This window comes from Salarias fasciatus, chromosome 9 (assembly GCF_902148845.1).
Source record: "Salarias fasciatus chromosome 9, fSalaFa1.1, whole genome shotgun sequence".
In the NCBI taxonomy this organism is placed as follows: domain Eukaryota; kingdom Metazoa; phylum Chordata; class Actinopteri; order Blenniiformes; family Blenniidae; genus Salarias; species Salarias fasciatus.
In genome coordinates this window covers 12,773,173-12,788,589 of record NC_043753.1, presented here as the reverse complement: position 1 = coordinate 12,788,589, position 15,417 = coordinate 12,773,173, and the positions used below count along the sequence as shown (strand labels likewise).

Genomic DNA, 15,417 nt, shown 5'->3' with positions numbered 1-15,417 from the left:
GCATCAGCTCTGCAATATATACTATAAAATGTCTTTTTTTTTTGTTAATACAAAAAGGAAGTAGACACAAAGCAGCTTGAAATGTATTTATTATAATTAAGGCACAACAGTACAGCCACACAGAGCTGATATTCAAACACAAAGAACAGTGAGGACCAAGTCATTGTCAGTTCTGGGCAGTAGTGTATTGAGGAGTTAGGCTTATGTTTATACTGGTGAATGGACTGTATTCATGCATCCACAAAAATACTATTTAAAATATATTAAATATGTTGAATGATATCACATATTTCATGTAAGTTCTCCAATATATGTGTATTGACTAAATATGTTCAACCTCTTTTAATGCAATTAAATTACAATTAATATTTGAATATCAACCAACACACTTTAACCTTCTTCGGGAAAGTCCTTGTACAATACTCAGCTGGTCAGGGGTGCAGTATAAACACTACCTCTGTGACGTCTGCGTTTCTTCAAATACAGAAACACGTGACTGATAAACACAATGCAAACAACCTGGTTCCCTCTCAAGTGTTTAAACAACTGCTTCAAAAAAAAAAAAAAAAAAAAAATCACATTAACACTCAGATCCTCAGTTTATTCCAAACCTCTTTGGTAACTTTTCACACATGCAGCCAGACTATCAGACACAAAAACAAATAGCTTCACACATTTAGTTGAGCTATGCACAAAAAAAAAAAAAAAAAAAAAAAAAAAAAAAGCATTTCAAGGATAAAACCATTTAATCACATTTTCCAGTAAAGCTGAACACCCTGCAACGCCTCTTGTGCAGCAGAATAAGGCCACGTCGGTTTAACGTAAAGTTAACTAGTAACATGTAACTAGTGAAACAGAAAATAACACACCCGTATTGCTACATCTGCAGTGCAATCCTAATAAAAAAAAAAGGCACCATGTGAATTCCAAAGTAATACTTTTCTCCTGCATACTTCCAACCTCATTTATTATTATCATAACAGTCTGATGTTGTAACAGTTCAAGGCCAAAACTATGCCTGTGTTATTATTCTGATTGTGGCAAAAAATTCCTGTGGTGTAAGTGATGGTGAGACATTTGCTGAGATGGAAATAAGAGTGCTCCAGTTTTAAGACAGGGTGTGCAATTTAAGTATAAATCCTACACAAGCAGCTTTGTTGTAAATGTGTCCAAAACACACCTTGATTATTAGCTTTTAATCATCTTGTGCCTGTTAATTAAGGGTAGTTTTTGTTTCTTTGTTTTTTTTTTTTTTTTTTTTTTTAAGTTTTTACCCTGATGAACAGTGTGCTCACTCCTTACATTTAGTGGCAGTTCTGACATTTAGGGTGACACTTCTGTTTGTTGACGTTGCAGCGGCATCCTCCGCTCGTGTCTCCGGGTCCCTTTAGAAAGAAAAGCAAGATTTAAAAGAGTGACCTGCACGCTGGCATTCTGGGGTTCAGTGGGTAAAGCCGCAGTGTTTGTTGATTACATGTTCTAAAACCAGAGTGAAATAGTTGCATTATAACATAATAAAAAAAAAAAGGACAGGCTTCTTACCCCCGGCCCCCAGCGGGGCCCTCTGGTCACCCAGCAGATTTCAGTGTGACAGACGGTGCAGCGCAGCCAGTCACATCCGTCCCTCTTCTGCACGATGATGCCACACTGCGGACAATGCATGGCCTCCCCCGACTGCACAAGAGTCTGTTTGTGACACAGAAAATGAATTCAAGCGAGAACATGAGATAAAACATGAGAGGTCAGTTTTCCCTGGAAGCAAATGGAACACATGAAACACTGCATATCGACACAGATGCATAGATTACAACTACAAACCAACGAGCTGTCCAGAAACAGTGTACGGATATCATCATTCATCAGAGAAATACAATACATGCATTTCTATCATCCAGCTTGCCTTCAATAGATGTGTGGTCCTCCTGGCTGCAGAGTCATTTATAGCACGAGCTGCAAGATCATCTTGGTATTGTTTACAGTTCATTCCCTCGTGGATAGACTGGAAAGAAATAGGTTTCATAGTTTGTTCAAAAGTCTGAAATTCTAGCACTGTAGTCTTGACATTCGTTTACACTTAGTGATTGCATAATTAGAGCATTGTACAAATATCCACTCAAGTATTTATGAGTAAATCTGAACGTAGCAACAGTGGTTGTTGCCAATAACTCATATATAACTATACAGCTCAAGCTAATGTTGACAAGGGGTTTGTACCTTGCAGATGAGGCAGTTGTGTTTCCTACAGACAGGGCAGTGGAAGACGTTAACGGTGTCCTCATACACACACCAGCCCAGACAGTCTGGAGTTGCGCAGTGATAGCTGCCCTCACACCGGGACTCTGCCACAGAGAGGCCTCTCTGCAGCCAGCGCTCGTACTCCTCTGCCGGCACCAGCTGCGAAGGAGAAAAGAACGAGAGCATTGTGCCTGGGTTCTGCTGTTCTGGCGTGACAAAAGAGGAGTCTGCTGGCTGGGACTCACAGCTCTGATCTCCCTCTCCTGCAGGGAGCGGGCACACGAGTACGTGTCATCTCTGTAGGGACAGGACACCTCTGGCTCCTCGCTCAGCATGATCACCGAGCGTAAACACTCTCTGGGCAGGCACAGGAAAACATCCTCAGTCATCACGCTACAATGCAAACACCATCTCTAAATCTCTTCTTCCTCCATTCTCAGACTCACTTGCAGAAACAGTGGAGACACTCCCTCAGTAGCACACCCTCTCCTGGCTGCAGGTCCACATAGCAGATCCTGCAGTCCACGGGCTCGGGGTTCGGCACCAGGTCCTGCCCGTCCATCATCACCAGACGGGCAAAGTTCTCCCGCCGCTCGTTTTCCCTCACCTGGGAGAAGAAGCGGCGTTGTGGAAGGATGGGAGCGAAGGGTTAAACACATGTTTTGTAAACTCGCCATCTCTGTTATGAGCCCGAAACTGTAGAACTCATCCGTACACACACAGAAACACTTACTGCATAATACTTTATTGTCATTCATTTCACAGAGTATTTACACTCACAGTGCAAAATTTTTCATTTGTACATTCAATTTAGAGACAAAAGTCACAGGAAATCAGAAAGTCCACACTGACCATGATCATTTATCTGGATGGTCAATATATAGAGAAGATTTAAACAGCCCTCCACGATGAACGAGAACAAGGTATGTGATCGGGATCATGATAGAATAAAGACATTTGACAGATTCTTTTAAACTCGCTTGCCAATGACAGCATGCTTGGTTTATACACTTCCTACACTACCGTAGGAAACATGGTTGCAAACTTGCCACCGCTTTCTTATTTGGCTAAAAATAAGAAATAAACTCGGCATCAGTGCAAACAGTGCAATTCAAACGACCTCTTTATTCCCTACAGGGCGGATTCAACAGCAAAAGGGAATACTTTTCAAATGAGCGTGTGTGTTCGGCTTGCAACATTAACTTTATTATATCAAGAAAAAGTGTTGGTGCAAATGGCAAGTTGAAGTGTGTGTGTGTGTGTGTGTGTGTGTGTGTGTGTGTGTGTGTGTGTGTGTGTGTGTGCGCCTGCGTGTGTGTGTGTGTGTGAGCTCAGGGGTTCAGGTCCAGGTTAGACAGGAGTGAGTTGTTTTGATGGCCAGCACTCCTCAGCACATCTCTTCTCCCTTTCTCCTTCAAAAAAACAGAGACAGAAGAGAAGAGAGTCAACCTGAGAGAGTCTGAAAATTTAGATGGAAATGTCAGCTGTCAATTCACTTCGTATTTCCTTATTTTTTGCTCAATTTGGATTAAAAAAAAAAAGTTCCAGGCCAGATTCTGTGAAAGTATTGAATACATCTGACACTAAATGTGATGTCTCCAGCGTTTGTTTTGTGTGAAAAAATATGGTGCTGTTACATGCATGTAGATGGATAAATACACATGCAGAACTGTGAGCGCTTCTGAATGGATTTGTTTTGTACCTGCTGATACTGTCTCATGGCCTCCTTCTCCTGCTGGATTCGTCTGAGCTCCAGTGCGTCAGGTCGGTATCCTCCGGGGATAACGTAGCTGTCGGGGCGGTTGGTGCTGCAGATCTCGCAGCCCGGCCGAGTCGGTTTGTTAATGAATGTGCAAGAAGGACATGGCCAACCCTAGAAAACAGGTTAGCTTTAGTTCTAGTTTCTATTTAACTCCCAAATACATGACTGACCACACGGAACCTCCGTCTCACTGCAGAGTGGGAATGGAGAGTAACTTGATCAGGTTGTAATCAGATTACCACCAGAGCGGCTCTTGTGCGTTTACCTGAGGCGAGGCTGGCTTGGCGCTGAGTGCTTCACTGAGTTGAGGCATCTCCAGGTTGATGAGATCCCTGATCTCAAATGCGTTTTGTCTCTCCGGCCCACCTGAAGCAACTATGGGGACAATACGCTGATTGTTAATTTTTATGTCTTCCCCTTTAAAATTATATAAAGTTAAAAAAAAAACAAACAAAGTATCTCAAAACATTAGAAAACTTAATAAGATTAGACGTGTTTCCTTATTTTTTAACCAGATCCCATAGCTATCACATTTAAACATATGTTAGAAGTGAGGGGAAAAAAAAAAAAAGTCAATCAGATTTTCAATGATATTCATTTTTTTAGATGCTCCTGAACCATCACCTGCCAGTGGTTGCTGTTTGTTTCTGTAATGTTTTTAGTAATTTCAGGTCGTTGCTGTGGAAGAGGAACCACAGTGGCCACACTGCTGTGGTGTGACAGCCTTTCACAGGCCACGAGAGGAGAACTCTCACCCAACAGAGCTGCTTTAACCTTCATCCAACTGGAAAACCAGATAAAAATATTCATACAAGAGGTTTTTTCAATAAGATATATCTGTTATATGTAGACGGCAGGAGAATATTAATTATTAACAAACTGTCAAAGGGGAAAAAGTTTATTTTAATGGGGTGATTTTGGATTTTGCTTGACGCAACTCATTTCTATAGAATATCACACAGGAGCAGCGATCTCCTTACATTTACAGCAACATAAATAAAAGTGTTCAGTTATGTTTTGAAGCCATATGCCTCGAAACAGTAGAACGGAAGTAACTGGTTCCTATTTGAGGTTATAGTCTAAAGATATGTTCTACTAATACTGTTCTCTTTTCAGGAAACAATGATGCTCTTTCTGTTGCACTATAACATTTGGCAGGAAAGCTTAGCCTTTTTCAGATTATCACCACACAGAGTCAATACAGTCTGAATAAAGTTGGAAATTGTTGCATCAAAAACGTGATGTTCATTTTTATACCGTGTTCGTGATTCAAACTGTGGAAAACCACATTTACGCTGCTCTTACCAGAGTTGCTGCTGGTGTGGAGTCTGGAGGGAAGTGTGGTGTAAGGCCGCTGGTCCTGAGAAGCAGGGCCGTTCAGAGAAGGAACAGAAACTGAAGGGTTTGGAGAAGGCAGAGCCGGAGGGCTGAGGAGGAGGGCTCTTTCTTCATCGTGCTGGAGGGCTTGGCGCGTCAAGCGAGCGTGCCGGGCCGACAAGAGGTAAAGGAAGGCCGTGTCGCCGTCCTGGCGCACGCCATAGGAGGCGAGGGAGCGCTGGTCGGTGCACAAGCACTGGCCAATCACCCAGCGCTGCACCCGGGGGTGGAAGCCATACTCTAGAAACATCTGCAAAACAATGTCAGCAAAGATTAAAAAACAAAGGCAAGGCGAAATAATATGTGAGCTAAAAAAATTATTAAAAAACTGAACCTGCTCTTTTAAGGACGCAGTAGTCATGTGTGGGAAAACTTTCACAGTGACACAACAGGATGTGGAAAAATCCTCCACCACAACAGTCAAGCTGTTTGACAGAAGCAGAAAAATGGAACATCATTTTTTTTAATGTAAGCTTTTAATTATAAACGTGAATAAACAGGAGTGAAGCGTTCCCCACTTAATTTCAGTGTCTTCATAGTCTTTGACGGAGGGCTGGATCTTCAGTGCTGCGTGCTGACGGGCTAGAGTGGCAGCAAAGACTGAAGCAGACTGCATGTCGCCGGCCTCGATGGCCCGGGTCAGCTCGATGCACGTTTCCTCTGTAGAAGAAAAATACACACATGAGCACACAAAAGCTTGAAACATTTAATTTGACACGTTACAATGGAATAACTGACAAAACTGCACGATCAGAGCTGAAAAAGCAGAAATCAGTCCAGTTCACATCTCCACACACTCCGACAGTCATACACCTCACTCACACACCTGTTCGCTGCAGAGCCATGGTGTTCTGGAGATGGAGTCCATCGGGCGCCTGCTGTCTGTCAGCGTCTGGAGGGGCAGCTGCCAAGACAAGAAGCTCGATTGAATAAGACAACGACAACAACAACAACAAAAAACAAACAAAACACATTCACCACTCCAGTCATTGCCTTCCTTGCTCTGATATTGGGTGGTACTCTTGATCGTATATAATAATTATACAGTTTTTTGGTAGAGTTTGCATGTTCCCCTTTTTCCAAATAGTCCAGTTTTGTCCCAAATTAACATTAATTGGTACATAGATGTGAAAGGGAGTGTGTGTGTCCCTCTGTGTTTGCTTCATGATGGACTGATGTCAGTACGAACTCTGCCTACACCTATAGTGAGCCTCACTAACATGACTGGGATCAGGCCTTACAGAGGATGGATGAGCAGAAGACATACTCACTGACTCTGCTATTACACGAGTACAGACAGATCACAGTGAAATTGGCTTTGAGTCAAAGATATGCTGCAGTGGTTAAAAAAAGATGACAGTGGGAATGAAAGCCTTCTATTGTTTAAAAAGATAAAGAGATTCATACGTCAAACTGTAGTCACACCAAATTTACAAATTATTTCACGGAGCATGGCAAAATGAGTCCATGCCAGCTCTGAAACTTGATTTGTCTTTTAATAGAGTTTCAAGTACTTCACACAGTGAGTCGCTCACCTCTGTGTGCTTCGCTTAATGACGACATGACCACGGTTGCCCACTCCTGGGCCTCCTGCTCGCAGCGAAAGTTGAAGCTGATGCGGTCATGCGGAGGCGCCACCAGACTCAGCTCGTGGCACTTTGGAGACTTCACCTCATAGTTCACGGTCCTCAGATCGAACTCCGCGATGTTCTGGAAAATGAGTAACAGCAATTATGAGGGGAGCAAAGAAAGAACATGAATCACCGGCAACTTTGTGCATCATAACAAGAATCATTTAGTCCGTAAACAACAAAAAAACTAATTCAGGGTGTATTTTTTTCCTTCCGACTCATTTTAAGAGTAGCGATGAATTTGTATGGCACTGCAGTGAACAGCTGTGGCAATGCTTGATTAAATTTTTCATCTATCTTAAATCCCTGCTTTATCAGCGTTATGAGAGCTGGCGTATCTCTAAAATTAACACTTTCACCACAAACTAACCATTATAACCTTTTTGAGACTGGGGACACAAAACATAAAGATAAACAGTAGGCACTTCCCAAGTTTTAAGAACACAAGCCTCACATTTTGCACCTGAATACAACTTTCCCACAGCCTGGATGCTGATAAATAAAGAAACTTGAAAACAGCCTTGCTGTGCTGAGCTTGCATGTTCTCCCTGGGTCTGTGTTTCTTTCCTCATCTGGAATTTCCTTCTATTACTGAAAGACACATATGTTAGGTGAGGTTGACTGCTGACTATAAATTGTAGTTAGTTATGTTTGAATTGACAATGAGATGAACTGTCAAAAAATACACTATTGGTTCCCTTTCTCATGAACAAAACTTGGAAATTTGTGCAGATGATCAATAGATGGACAGTGACTTCCCAATAAGGAAGTCCTGCATCACTCCGTGTTTCCACATTATGGAAACAGGGTGGGTTATAATGCGATATCTTCCTAAAAACTAGCTTTACCCTGATATAAGATCCTCTTTTGGAGTAGGAGTCAAACATGTCATACATGAGCCATAAATGGAATATTTGATGAATCATCATACTTACCTGAATTGATGGCGCTAAGAAACCCTGAACATTCTTTTTTTTTTTGTTTGTTTTTTTTACACATCTATCTTGGGTCCACAGAATTACAGTGATGTTTTATTAAGAAATTCCAGGTTTTGTGGAAAGTCCATTCAATGACTGAACTTGTATTCTTTTGGAATAAAAATGAAGGGAAATTTTGAGTTATGTAACCGCCTGCACAGTGGTTACTGCTTGAAGTGCTAACAAGAAGGTCAGGGGTTCAAATATAGACCAGGCCTTTCTTTCTGAGTTTGCATATTCTACAACTGCCTCATGCATTCTTGCTTTCCTTCCACAATCCAACACATGCACGTGAGGTGAATTAATGACACTAAAACTGTCATAATGTTCAAGTGTGTTAATCTGTCTCTCTTGCTTGCTCTGTTATGAACTGGAAACTTCGACCATAACAGCATAGAGAGGTTGATCAATTAGTTGAATTGTTAAGAAGTACTTTTTTGCCTCTTTAAGCAAATAAGTTCTTAGAGCATACCAATAACAGGTATATTGTATAAAGATATTATTTTATTATTACAGTGGTCCAGCCCAGTTATAATCCAACAGAGTTGTATGAGGCCCTTAAACAGAAATGAAAAAGTCAGAATGTATTTGACTGAAGTGTGTTTTGCGTTTACAGGATGAAAGAAAACCTGAAGCCTGAGGACTGAGGGGGTTTTCCTGAGACATCTGACCCTGGTGAAAGGCCAGAAAGCTTTGGAAGCTGATTTGATGCAGTTTATTTTGGGAAACTATAAATCTTTCATTCACTGAGCGGAAGCTCCTTCTGCTTTGAAGCAAGTCTCTCAGTGATTTTTTATTTATTTATTTATTTATTATTTATTTTTTTTTTATAAAAACCCCAGAAGTTCTCCAGTCTGCTGCCTCCGTGCACTCACCACACTCCGGCCCGTCCCGCCGCCGTCGTGGAGCGACAGCCGGAATTCCCCGGATTTCCCCGGGTCCATGCTGAGCTGCAGGCGGAGTGACTCATCGCCCGCTCCCGGAAGACACAGCGGCCGAATACCGGAATGGCACACCGACACCCGAACCGACATGAGGACGGTGTGGCAGCCGAGCTGCGCCTGCGAGGCCCCATAGTGGCTGGGCAGGGCGGCGAGCTGCTCGGGGGTGCAGCCCGGGGTGTGAGTCCAGCCGCCCGAAGTCAGTGACATGTTCCCCACACACTCATGTAGAAGACACACGCGAGCACCGGCGGTCCGCTCGGCCGTTTACCTCCGGTCCCACGGCAGTTATTTCACTTTTATATCCCCGCTCGCATCGTATGTTGTTGTCGGGTCGAGGCAGCCTCGGTGTCAACAGGAAGTAAGTGCGCACAGACTCACAACTGTTTCGAGAGACTTACTACTACTACAAAAAAAGTGCTGTTCACTTCCGTCCCTTCTTCTTTGGCTTGGATTAAATCCCACACGGGCCAGGCTCTGCTCTCGGTGGTACTCCGTACAAGAAAGCCGTCCTGACACCAAGGTTATTGTAGTAGTTTGATACAGCTGACTGAGAGAGGTGCTTTCAGTTTCTCCAGTGCGCATGCGCAGCTCAAGAGGTGACGTGCGTCGTTGTAATATTTATGTTCCTTTAAATAGCCGCGTGAGTAATGAACCTCACTCAGTACTCTGTAAAGCGCACTGATCTGTTAATTCCCGCAGCTCAGTCACGGATCATGCGTGTGAACTAATGACGGAAGTGTGTGGTTTTAATAAAGAAGAGCAAAAAGCCTCAGGCAGCACATGCAGAGTGTGTGTATGAACCTGTTCTGCCACCGAGAGGCAGCAAAGCATCCCACTTTCGTACTGCGCTCATTTCAGTTCCTGGTACTTGAAGTGATGATTGTGTTAATTGCAGACTCATGATAATTGATTCATGAAAAATTTCTCTAATTAAAAATTACAAAAAAGAATGTTCAGTCATACAGCAGATGCTTCTATCCAAAGCACAAGGGAGGTATACCATTCTAAATAAATTGGAACAGGACCCGAGTGTCATAATAAATAAAGATTTTTGTATTTAATACACAGCTTAATCACAGCTTAATACACAACATCCATTAATAAACTATGTTAAGAGTTTATGCTTGCCTGGGATGAAACTGCATTGTGGTTTTGAAAGCTCAAGAGCGAGGAGCACCCTCTGTGTACCTTCTGCAAGGATTTTTGCAAACAGCTTCAGCTGTTCCAGACTGTGCCTGGTCATAACATTGTGACACACTTCCTGTCCAGTGCCAGCTTTGTTGTTAGAACAGCTGGAACCTTGTCACTGTGGGAGGGGTCCAGCTGCTGTAAGATCCCATTACTCCCAGGACAGACATGGATCATACAATTTCTGCATCTTGGGTTGTCTATATTTTGAAATATAAATATTAAATCTCATATATAGGACTATATTGCCTACTAAGTTGCATGATATTTTCCAGTACACTGCAGTATATTTATGTTTCTTACGGGTAGGCTAACCTTAGTTTAACTCTGAAAACATAATTCCTCAAGTAAATCTAAAGGATGTGGGCATATATACAGGATAGACAGCAGCAGCAATCCTTTAAATTAACATATCGAAACATTGTTTGGTTGTTTTTATAGGATCATACATCCCCAGAAACTACTTGTATATAAATGTGATAATAATAACACACTTGAACCATCACGAACAGACCACTCACTTATTCACACACAAAAATACCACTGAAAAAATGCACGTTAAAACACATACATGTTCATTTTAGTACTTACTTTGGATGTCTTGAAGGAAATGATCTTTCAGTGCAAAGTTGTTGAAAACCCAACCAGCACTTCTTGAACCAGAAATCTTCATCATAACTCAACAGCCATTAGAATATGGACATGCCAGTCTCACATATTCAAATTACAGGTATCCATATTGATCAGAGGCTTGATGATGATGATGATGATGATGATGATGATGATGATGATGATGATGAGGATGATGGTGCTCCGAAGTTTAAATATTTTCATAACTGAACTGAAATTGTAACTAATTGAAAGTTCTTGTTTATTGAATATGTGGCCACACACCTTCTGGAGAGACGGGACACTGCAGACTCAGAAAGAAATTTATTCCAGACTTCAACAGCGACACAGTTCTCGCCATCTGATTTGACACCAAGGCCGTAAACTTGAACCCATAACCACCTACTCAAGAGACCACTGGGCCTGACTGCACCTTGTTTTTGCAGCTATTTTTCCTTATCTTGTGTCTCAGTACTGACTGATTTTGTTCTAGTCAGGCTTTTTGTTGAATTGGATAACAATCCTGATTTATTTACTGATTTGACGTGACAAATCCATTTCTTTTTAATGTATATGCCTATTCATTTTATTATTGCTGAAAAAAGAAAGCTACTCTGTCCTTGTAGCAAGTCAATCAACTTTAAAGTTTGGAAACAACTTTTGAGCAATGTTTTAAATGGTATTTGTTCTGAATGAAGACTAGACTGGAAATCCCTTCACAGAAACGTCCCTGTTGACCACTGCAGGCCCATTTGCAGTTTTTTTAACGGGGCAAACCCAGCATGGTCAGTGAATGTCCCAGCCCACACACTCTGTCATGAATTGTGGGGCCATTAACAAAATATACTGTAGCAAGAAAGAGGACTGATTTATCCCACAATGCTCAGCTGGGTCGGGCTGTTTATCATTCTGCAAGCAAGCTTTTTCAATCAATACCACATTCTTTATGCTCTACAATGAGAGGAAAAGCAAATGTAAGCACAGAGAGACTACGTTTCAGTTATTTAATGATCATTCTTTCAAGATACTTCCAGATGGATTTCCCATTTGAAGTGTTACATCAGGCTCATGAGTGAAATGATTGAGTGGAACAGGAAGTCTGGTGACCCCTGCTGTGTCTTGACTGGCGATCCACGACTCCTCCATTCATAGAAATGCAAATGACTCTCATGAGATGAAGCCATTCAATCACAGCATCACAGGACAGTATGGTGGAAGATGATGTAACCACATAGTTTTGTGGTTTGTTTAAAATATGTATTGTGAATTTTGGTCCAAAGGCGAATGAAAATACACATGTACAGTGGAAATCTTGCAGGTACAGAAAAGAAATACACAATTTGTTATGTTGTTGGAAACTGAGCGTATCCTGGGCTCTTTTGAGGCTTGAAAGTACATTTCTGAGTCACACTGGCTTCACGAATTGAGATGAACGTATTTGCCACACAGACCGAAACCTCACTACTCTGCCTGTGACAAAGCACAGAAGCAGCACAAATTTTGTTTTCAAATTAGGGTTCACCGTTATGAATCAAATTAGCTTTATTGTTTGTAGATGTTTGTATGCTGTGGTGTGATTACACGTCCTCCGGTAGTTATCTTCTCATTATTGGTCTCTGCACAACACGATCTTATCTCATCTGAACCCATGACAAAATTAAGGGTGCCCTAATCTGTGGTGGAAAAGCAAAGTGCTGCCTTTGGGGAAAGCTGTGTGCAAGTGCATAAATGCTTGGAACGAAATATATGCGTCATATGAAAGTAACGTCTGGTGATATTTTAGGGTTATTTTCAGCAATCTCTCATTTTCAATGGAGATTCAAGAACAATGATTCAACTATGAATTTCTCTCTTGGCATCACTGCGAACATCTATGACACAGATTTGGACCCTAAGGTGATTTCATACCTAATTTCTCCTCATCTTGGCCTCATGCTCAGGATTTATCCCAATCAAACCTAACATATTTGTGGCATACACTACATTTAAACTCAAATTCCCAATATGTTTGCCCTTTTCGTGACACTGTAACACCAGCACTGATGCAGATGGTCTAATCATAACGCTGAGACCCAATGAGTCATTCACATTTACAGTCCTGGAGTCTCAGAGCTTCTGTGCAGAAGCTTCTGATGACACAAAAGCTTTGTGGCTTTTTTTTTCTCTCTTAAAGCTGATTGTGTCCTGCATCTTCCTATGTAATCAAGCTGATTGATGAAAGGCTCATCACAAAACGCCCACCACGGTTCCAGATCACTGTCTGACAGAGCTACTTGAGCTGGTGGGTCTCCCCATGTTCACTAATTTAAAGTTCTCCGGCTGTCACTGACTTTCTGATGGACTGCTCTGCTGCGTGACGGACGTTAAGGAAAGTCCAAAAGCGAATCTCCATCCTCACAGGGATGAGGGCGTTTGGAGAGTGGGAGGAGGAGGAGGAGGAGGAGGGGAGGACGGGTGATGCATCCTGTAGTCAAGGATCACTGTGTGCGAGACTGACGTTCTTGATTCATCATCCGGAAACCTCACGAGGAGGATGGATATAAAACCTGGAGCACACCTGCTCAGCAATGACACTCCAGACCTCCACCAACTGACCTCAGCCTGTTACCAAAGTTCAGGGTAAGCTCTGCAATCAAACCCTATCTCTGTGATATATTTGTTGTGTGCTACAGCCTAGTTCATCAACAAAATAAAATGTAAGAAGTGGAGGATAATGATATGTATCTAAGGCATTTCAGGATATGCTGTTAATCCTGATAGAACTGTGTTATTTAGTCCAGAATCTGTTGCTTCATAATCAGTTGTGTGATTATTAGTTTGTGATGAGCTGCCTTTCTCTTCAGGATGCTCCAGCAGTAGATTTCACTTTTTTCTTTATGCAAGCTTTATAGATAGAAAGACCTGTTGATGCATGTGAATCTTTGTGGGTGTTTGTCTTTATAGGATTGCATTTATTTTGAGTTTGTTTTTTTTTTAATGTAAAAAAGTTGCTCTATCAATGAATTTATTGATATCTTAATTATTTTTCAATCGTTTATGGAAATACGAAGAGTTTTTATTTAATTAAATACGTTTTTTGTGAGCTTGACACGATTGTTTCCATCTTTTTAAACCATTTAAGTTTTTTTTAAATTTGTTTCATTTATAAGAACTTTAATCATTGTTTGCTACATGACTGGATTCTATATTAAAAAAATAATGATAATAATCATTTATATTTGGCCGTTCTGTCTCCCCCCGGCTCCCCGCAGTGCCTTGCCTCGCTCCTCAGCATGCTGCCCGGCAGAGCGGCTGTCTCGCGGCGGCACTGCGTCCTGCCGAGCCGCTGGCTGCCCGCCGCCGCCGCGCTGCTGCTGCTCTCCTGCAGCTTCAGCCGCGCTCACAGCACCACGGTGGAGCACGACTTCCACATCGTCCACAATGTCGACAACAGAAGTAAGTAGGCTCTTTTTTTAAAAAAAAAAAAAAAAACAATTTTAGGATTTGATACTTTTTGTTTGAGCTGAATTACTCTTGATTTCATTCAGATTTCCATTCAAAACTCCAAAGAAAGATAAATTCAAAGTCACCAGAGAGGTGTTCACTGAGTTTCTAATATCAGAAACAAATATTTTTTGGGTGTTTATCTGTTTTTAACATGCAAAAAAGTCAGAATTTTTTCACATACGTGAATTTTTAATGTTATCAAGACATGACCTTTGACTTCTTAAAGACTGAATGAAAACCTCAACCACTTGACAATATGAAAAGAAAATATCAGATTGTTTAATGGATCCACTAGTAGGATTCACTCTATCTGTAGAAGTGGCTGGATTTGTGTATTAAAATATCCTAACATGTAAAAAGCTCTGAAATTAGTTTTCATGCATTGTACTTTTAAATTACTTAGTATCATCACATGATAGAGATAGACAGACAGATAGATAGATAGATAGATAGATGATAGTCTGTTGTGGTGACTCCTTTTCAAAAACTATGTATTTAATATTAAAAGATATTAAATACAGTAAAGTAATTCTCTCTATTGTTATCAGCATATATTATGACTAATTAATGTCTGGATCATAATAAACTGTATGGATGCAGTCTGGTAATTATTTAAAGAGTGAAAACATCCACTGATGCACTGATGTGATTGCAGAATTACGTTTCCCCCTTTAACCACAGAGAAACAACGTCCATAAAGACCTTCCTAATGGTACATGTTTTGCTTCCGTCCAGGTCCAGAGATAGACCCCTTCTGGTACGTGGGGCGTGGGGTGAGGCCCATCGGGCGCTTCGGGAAAAGGCACAGCAGCGTGGAGAGTCTGGACGGCGGGGGGATGCAGCCGGTTGTCAGGACGTTGGAGCTGCTCCTCAACAGCCTCAGAAACAGGGAGAACATTAGAAAAGAGCTGGATGGGGAGGACAGGGATTGGTTACCATGATGTGTTCTTCACCTCTCCATTCATAAACTCTTCTTTTTCTAAAAAAATCATTGATTAAAGTTTTGTTTTTGCTCCTAAATGTTATTCTCCCTGTTGTCTGTTAAGAGGTTTGTCCAATACTGTCATTCTCTAAAGATGTGTGTAAATAAAAATGTAATCTATATTGAATAATAAACCAGGATATTGTGATTATGTGTTGTTGAACCTTGGGATTTCTTGCTGGTGTAGAAGAAACATTTTCTTTCAAACAAAATTTATTTTAACTTT

The 15,417-nt window shown here is 41.4% G+C and overlaps 2 protein-coding genes across 2 annotated transcripts; one reads left to right on the top strand and one right to left on the bottom strand.

Annotated features, from left to right (window-relative positions):
• Nucleotides 1-1,163: 1,163 nt before the first annotated feature.
• On the bottom strand, nt 1,164-9,501 carry shrprbck1r (sharpin and rbck1 related). The gene is made up of 14 exons (XM_030100138.1): nt 8,858-9,501; nt 6,910-7,084; nt 6,201-6,278; nt 5,893-6,034; nt 5,709-5,799; nt 5,303-5,624; nt 4,263-4,372; nt 3,938-4,108; nt 2,682-2,842; nt 2,481-2,592; nt 2,215-2,394; nt 1,901-1,999; nt 1,543-1,686; nt 1,164-1,385 (listed from the first exon to the last, which is right to left on the bottom strand). The coding sequence occupies exons 1-14, from the start codon at nt 9,131-9,133 to the stop codon at nt 1,305-1,307; spliced, it is 2,142 nt and encodes a 713-aa protein (XP_029955998.1). The 5' UTR covers nt 9,134-9,501; the 3' UTR covers nt 1,164-1,304.
• A 3,749-nt stretch (nt 9,502-13,250) lies between these two features.
• Nucleotides 13,251-15,166, top strand: prlh2 (prolactin releasing hormone 2). The gene is made up of 3 exons (XM_030100141.1): nt 13,251-13,342; nt 13,975-14,158; nt 14,945-15,166. Exons 2-3 carry the CDS (start codon nt 13,996-13,998, stop codon nt 15,148-15,150), a joined length of 369 nt encoding a protein of 122 aa, XP_029956001.1. The 5' UTR covers nt 13,251-13,342; nt 13,975-13,995; the 3' UTR covers nt 15,151-15,166.
• Nucleotides 15,167-15,417: the final 251 nt, after the last annotated feature.

Bases quoted from the DNA above. Each gene is read 5' to 3' on its own strand.
- shrprbck1r (XM_030100138.1), bottom strand. From the start codon at position 9,133: ATGTCACTGACTTCGGGCGGCTGGACTCACACCCCGGGCTGCACCCCC. The intron at 5,625-5,708 runs GTTCAGTTTTTT...ATTGTTTTGCAG, and splicing joins CTGCGTCCTTAAAAGAGCAG to ATGTTTCTAGAGTATGGCTT. The intron at 2,395-2,480 runs GTGAGTCCCAGC...TCTCCTTCGCAG, and splicing joins AGGAGAGGGAGATCAGAGCT to CTGGTGCCGGCAGAGGAGTA.
- prlh2 (XM_030100141.1), top strand. From the start codon at position 13,996: ATGCTGCCCGGCAGAGCGGCTGTCTCGCGGCGGCACTGCGTCCTGCCG. The intron at 14,159-14,944 runs GTAAGTAGGCTC...GCTTCCGTCCAG, and splicing joins CCACAATGTCGACAACAGAA to GTCCAGAGATAGACCCCTTC.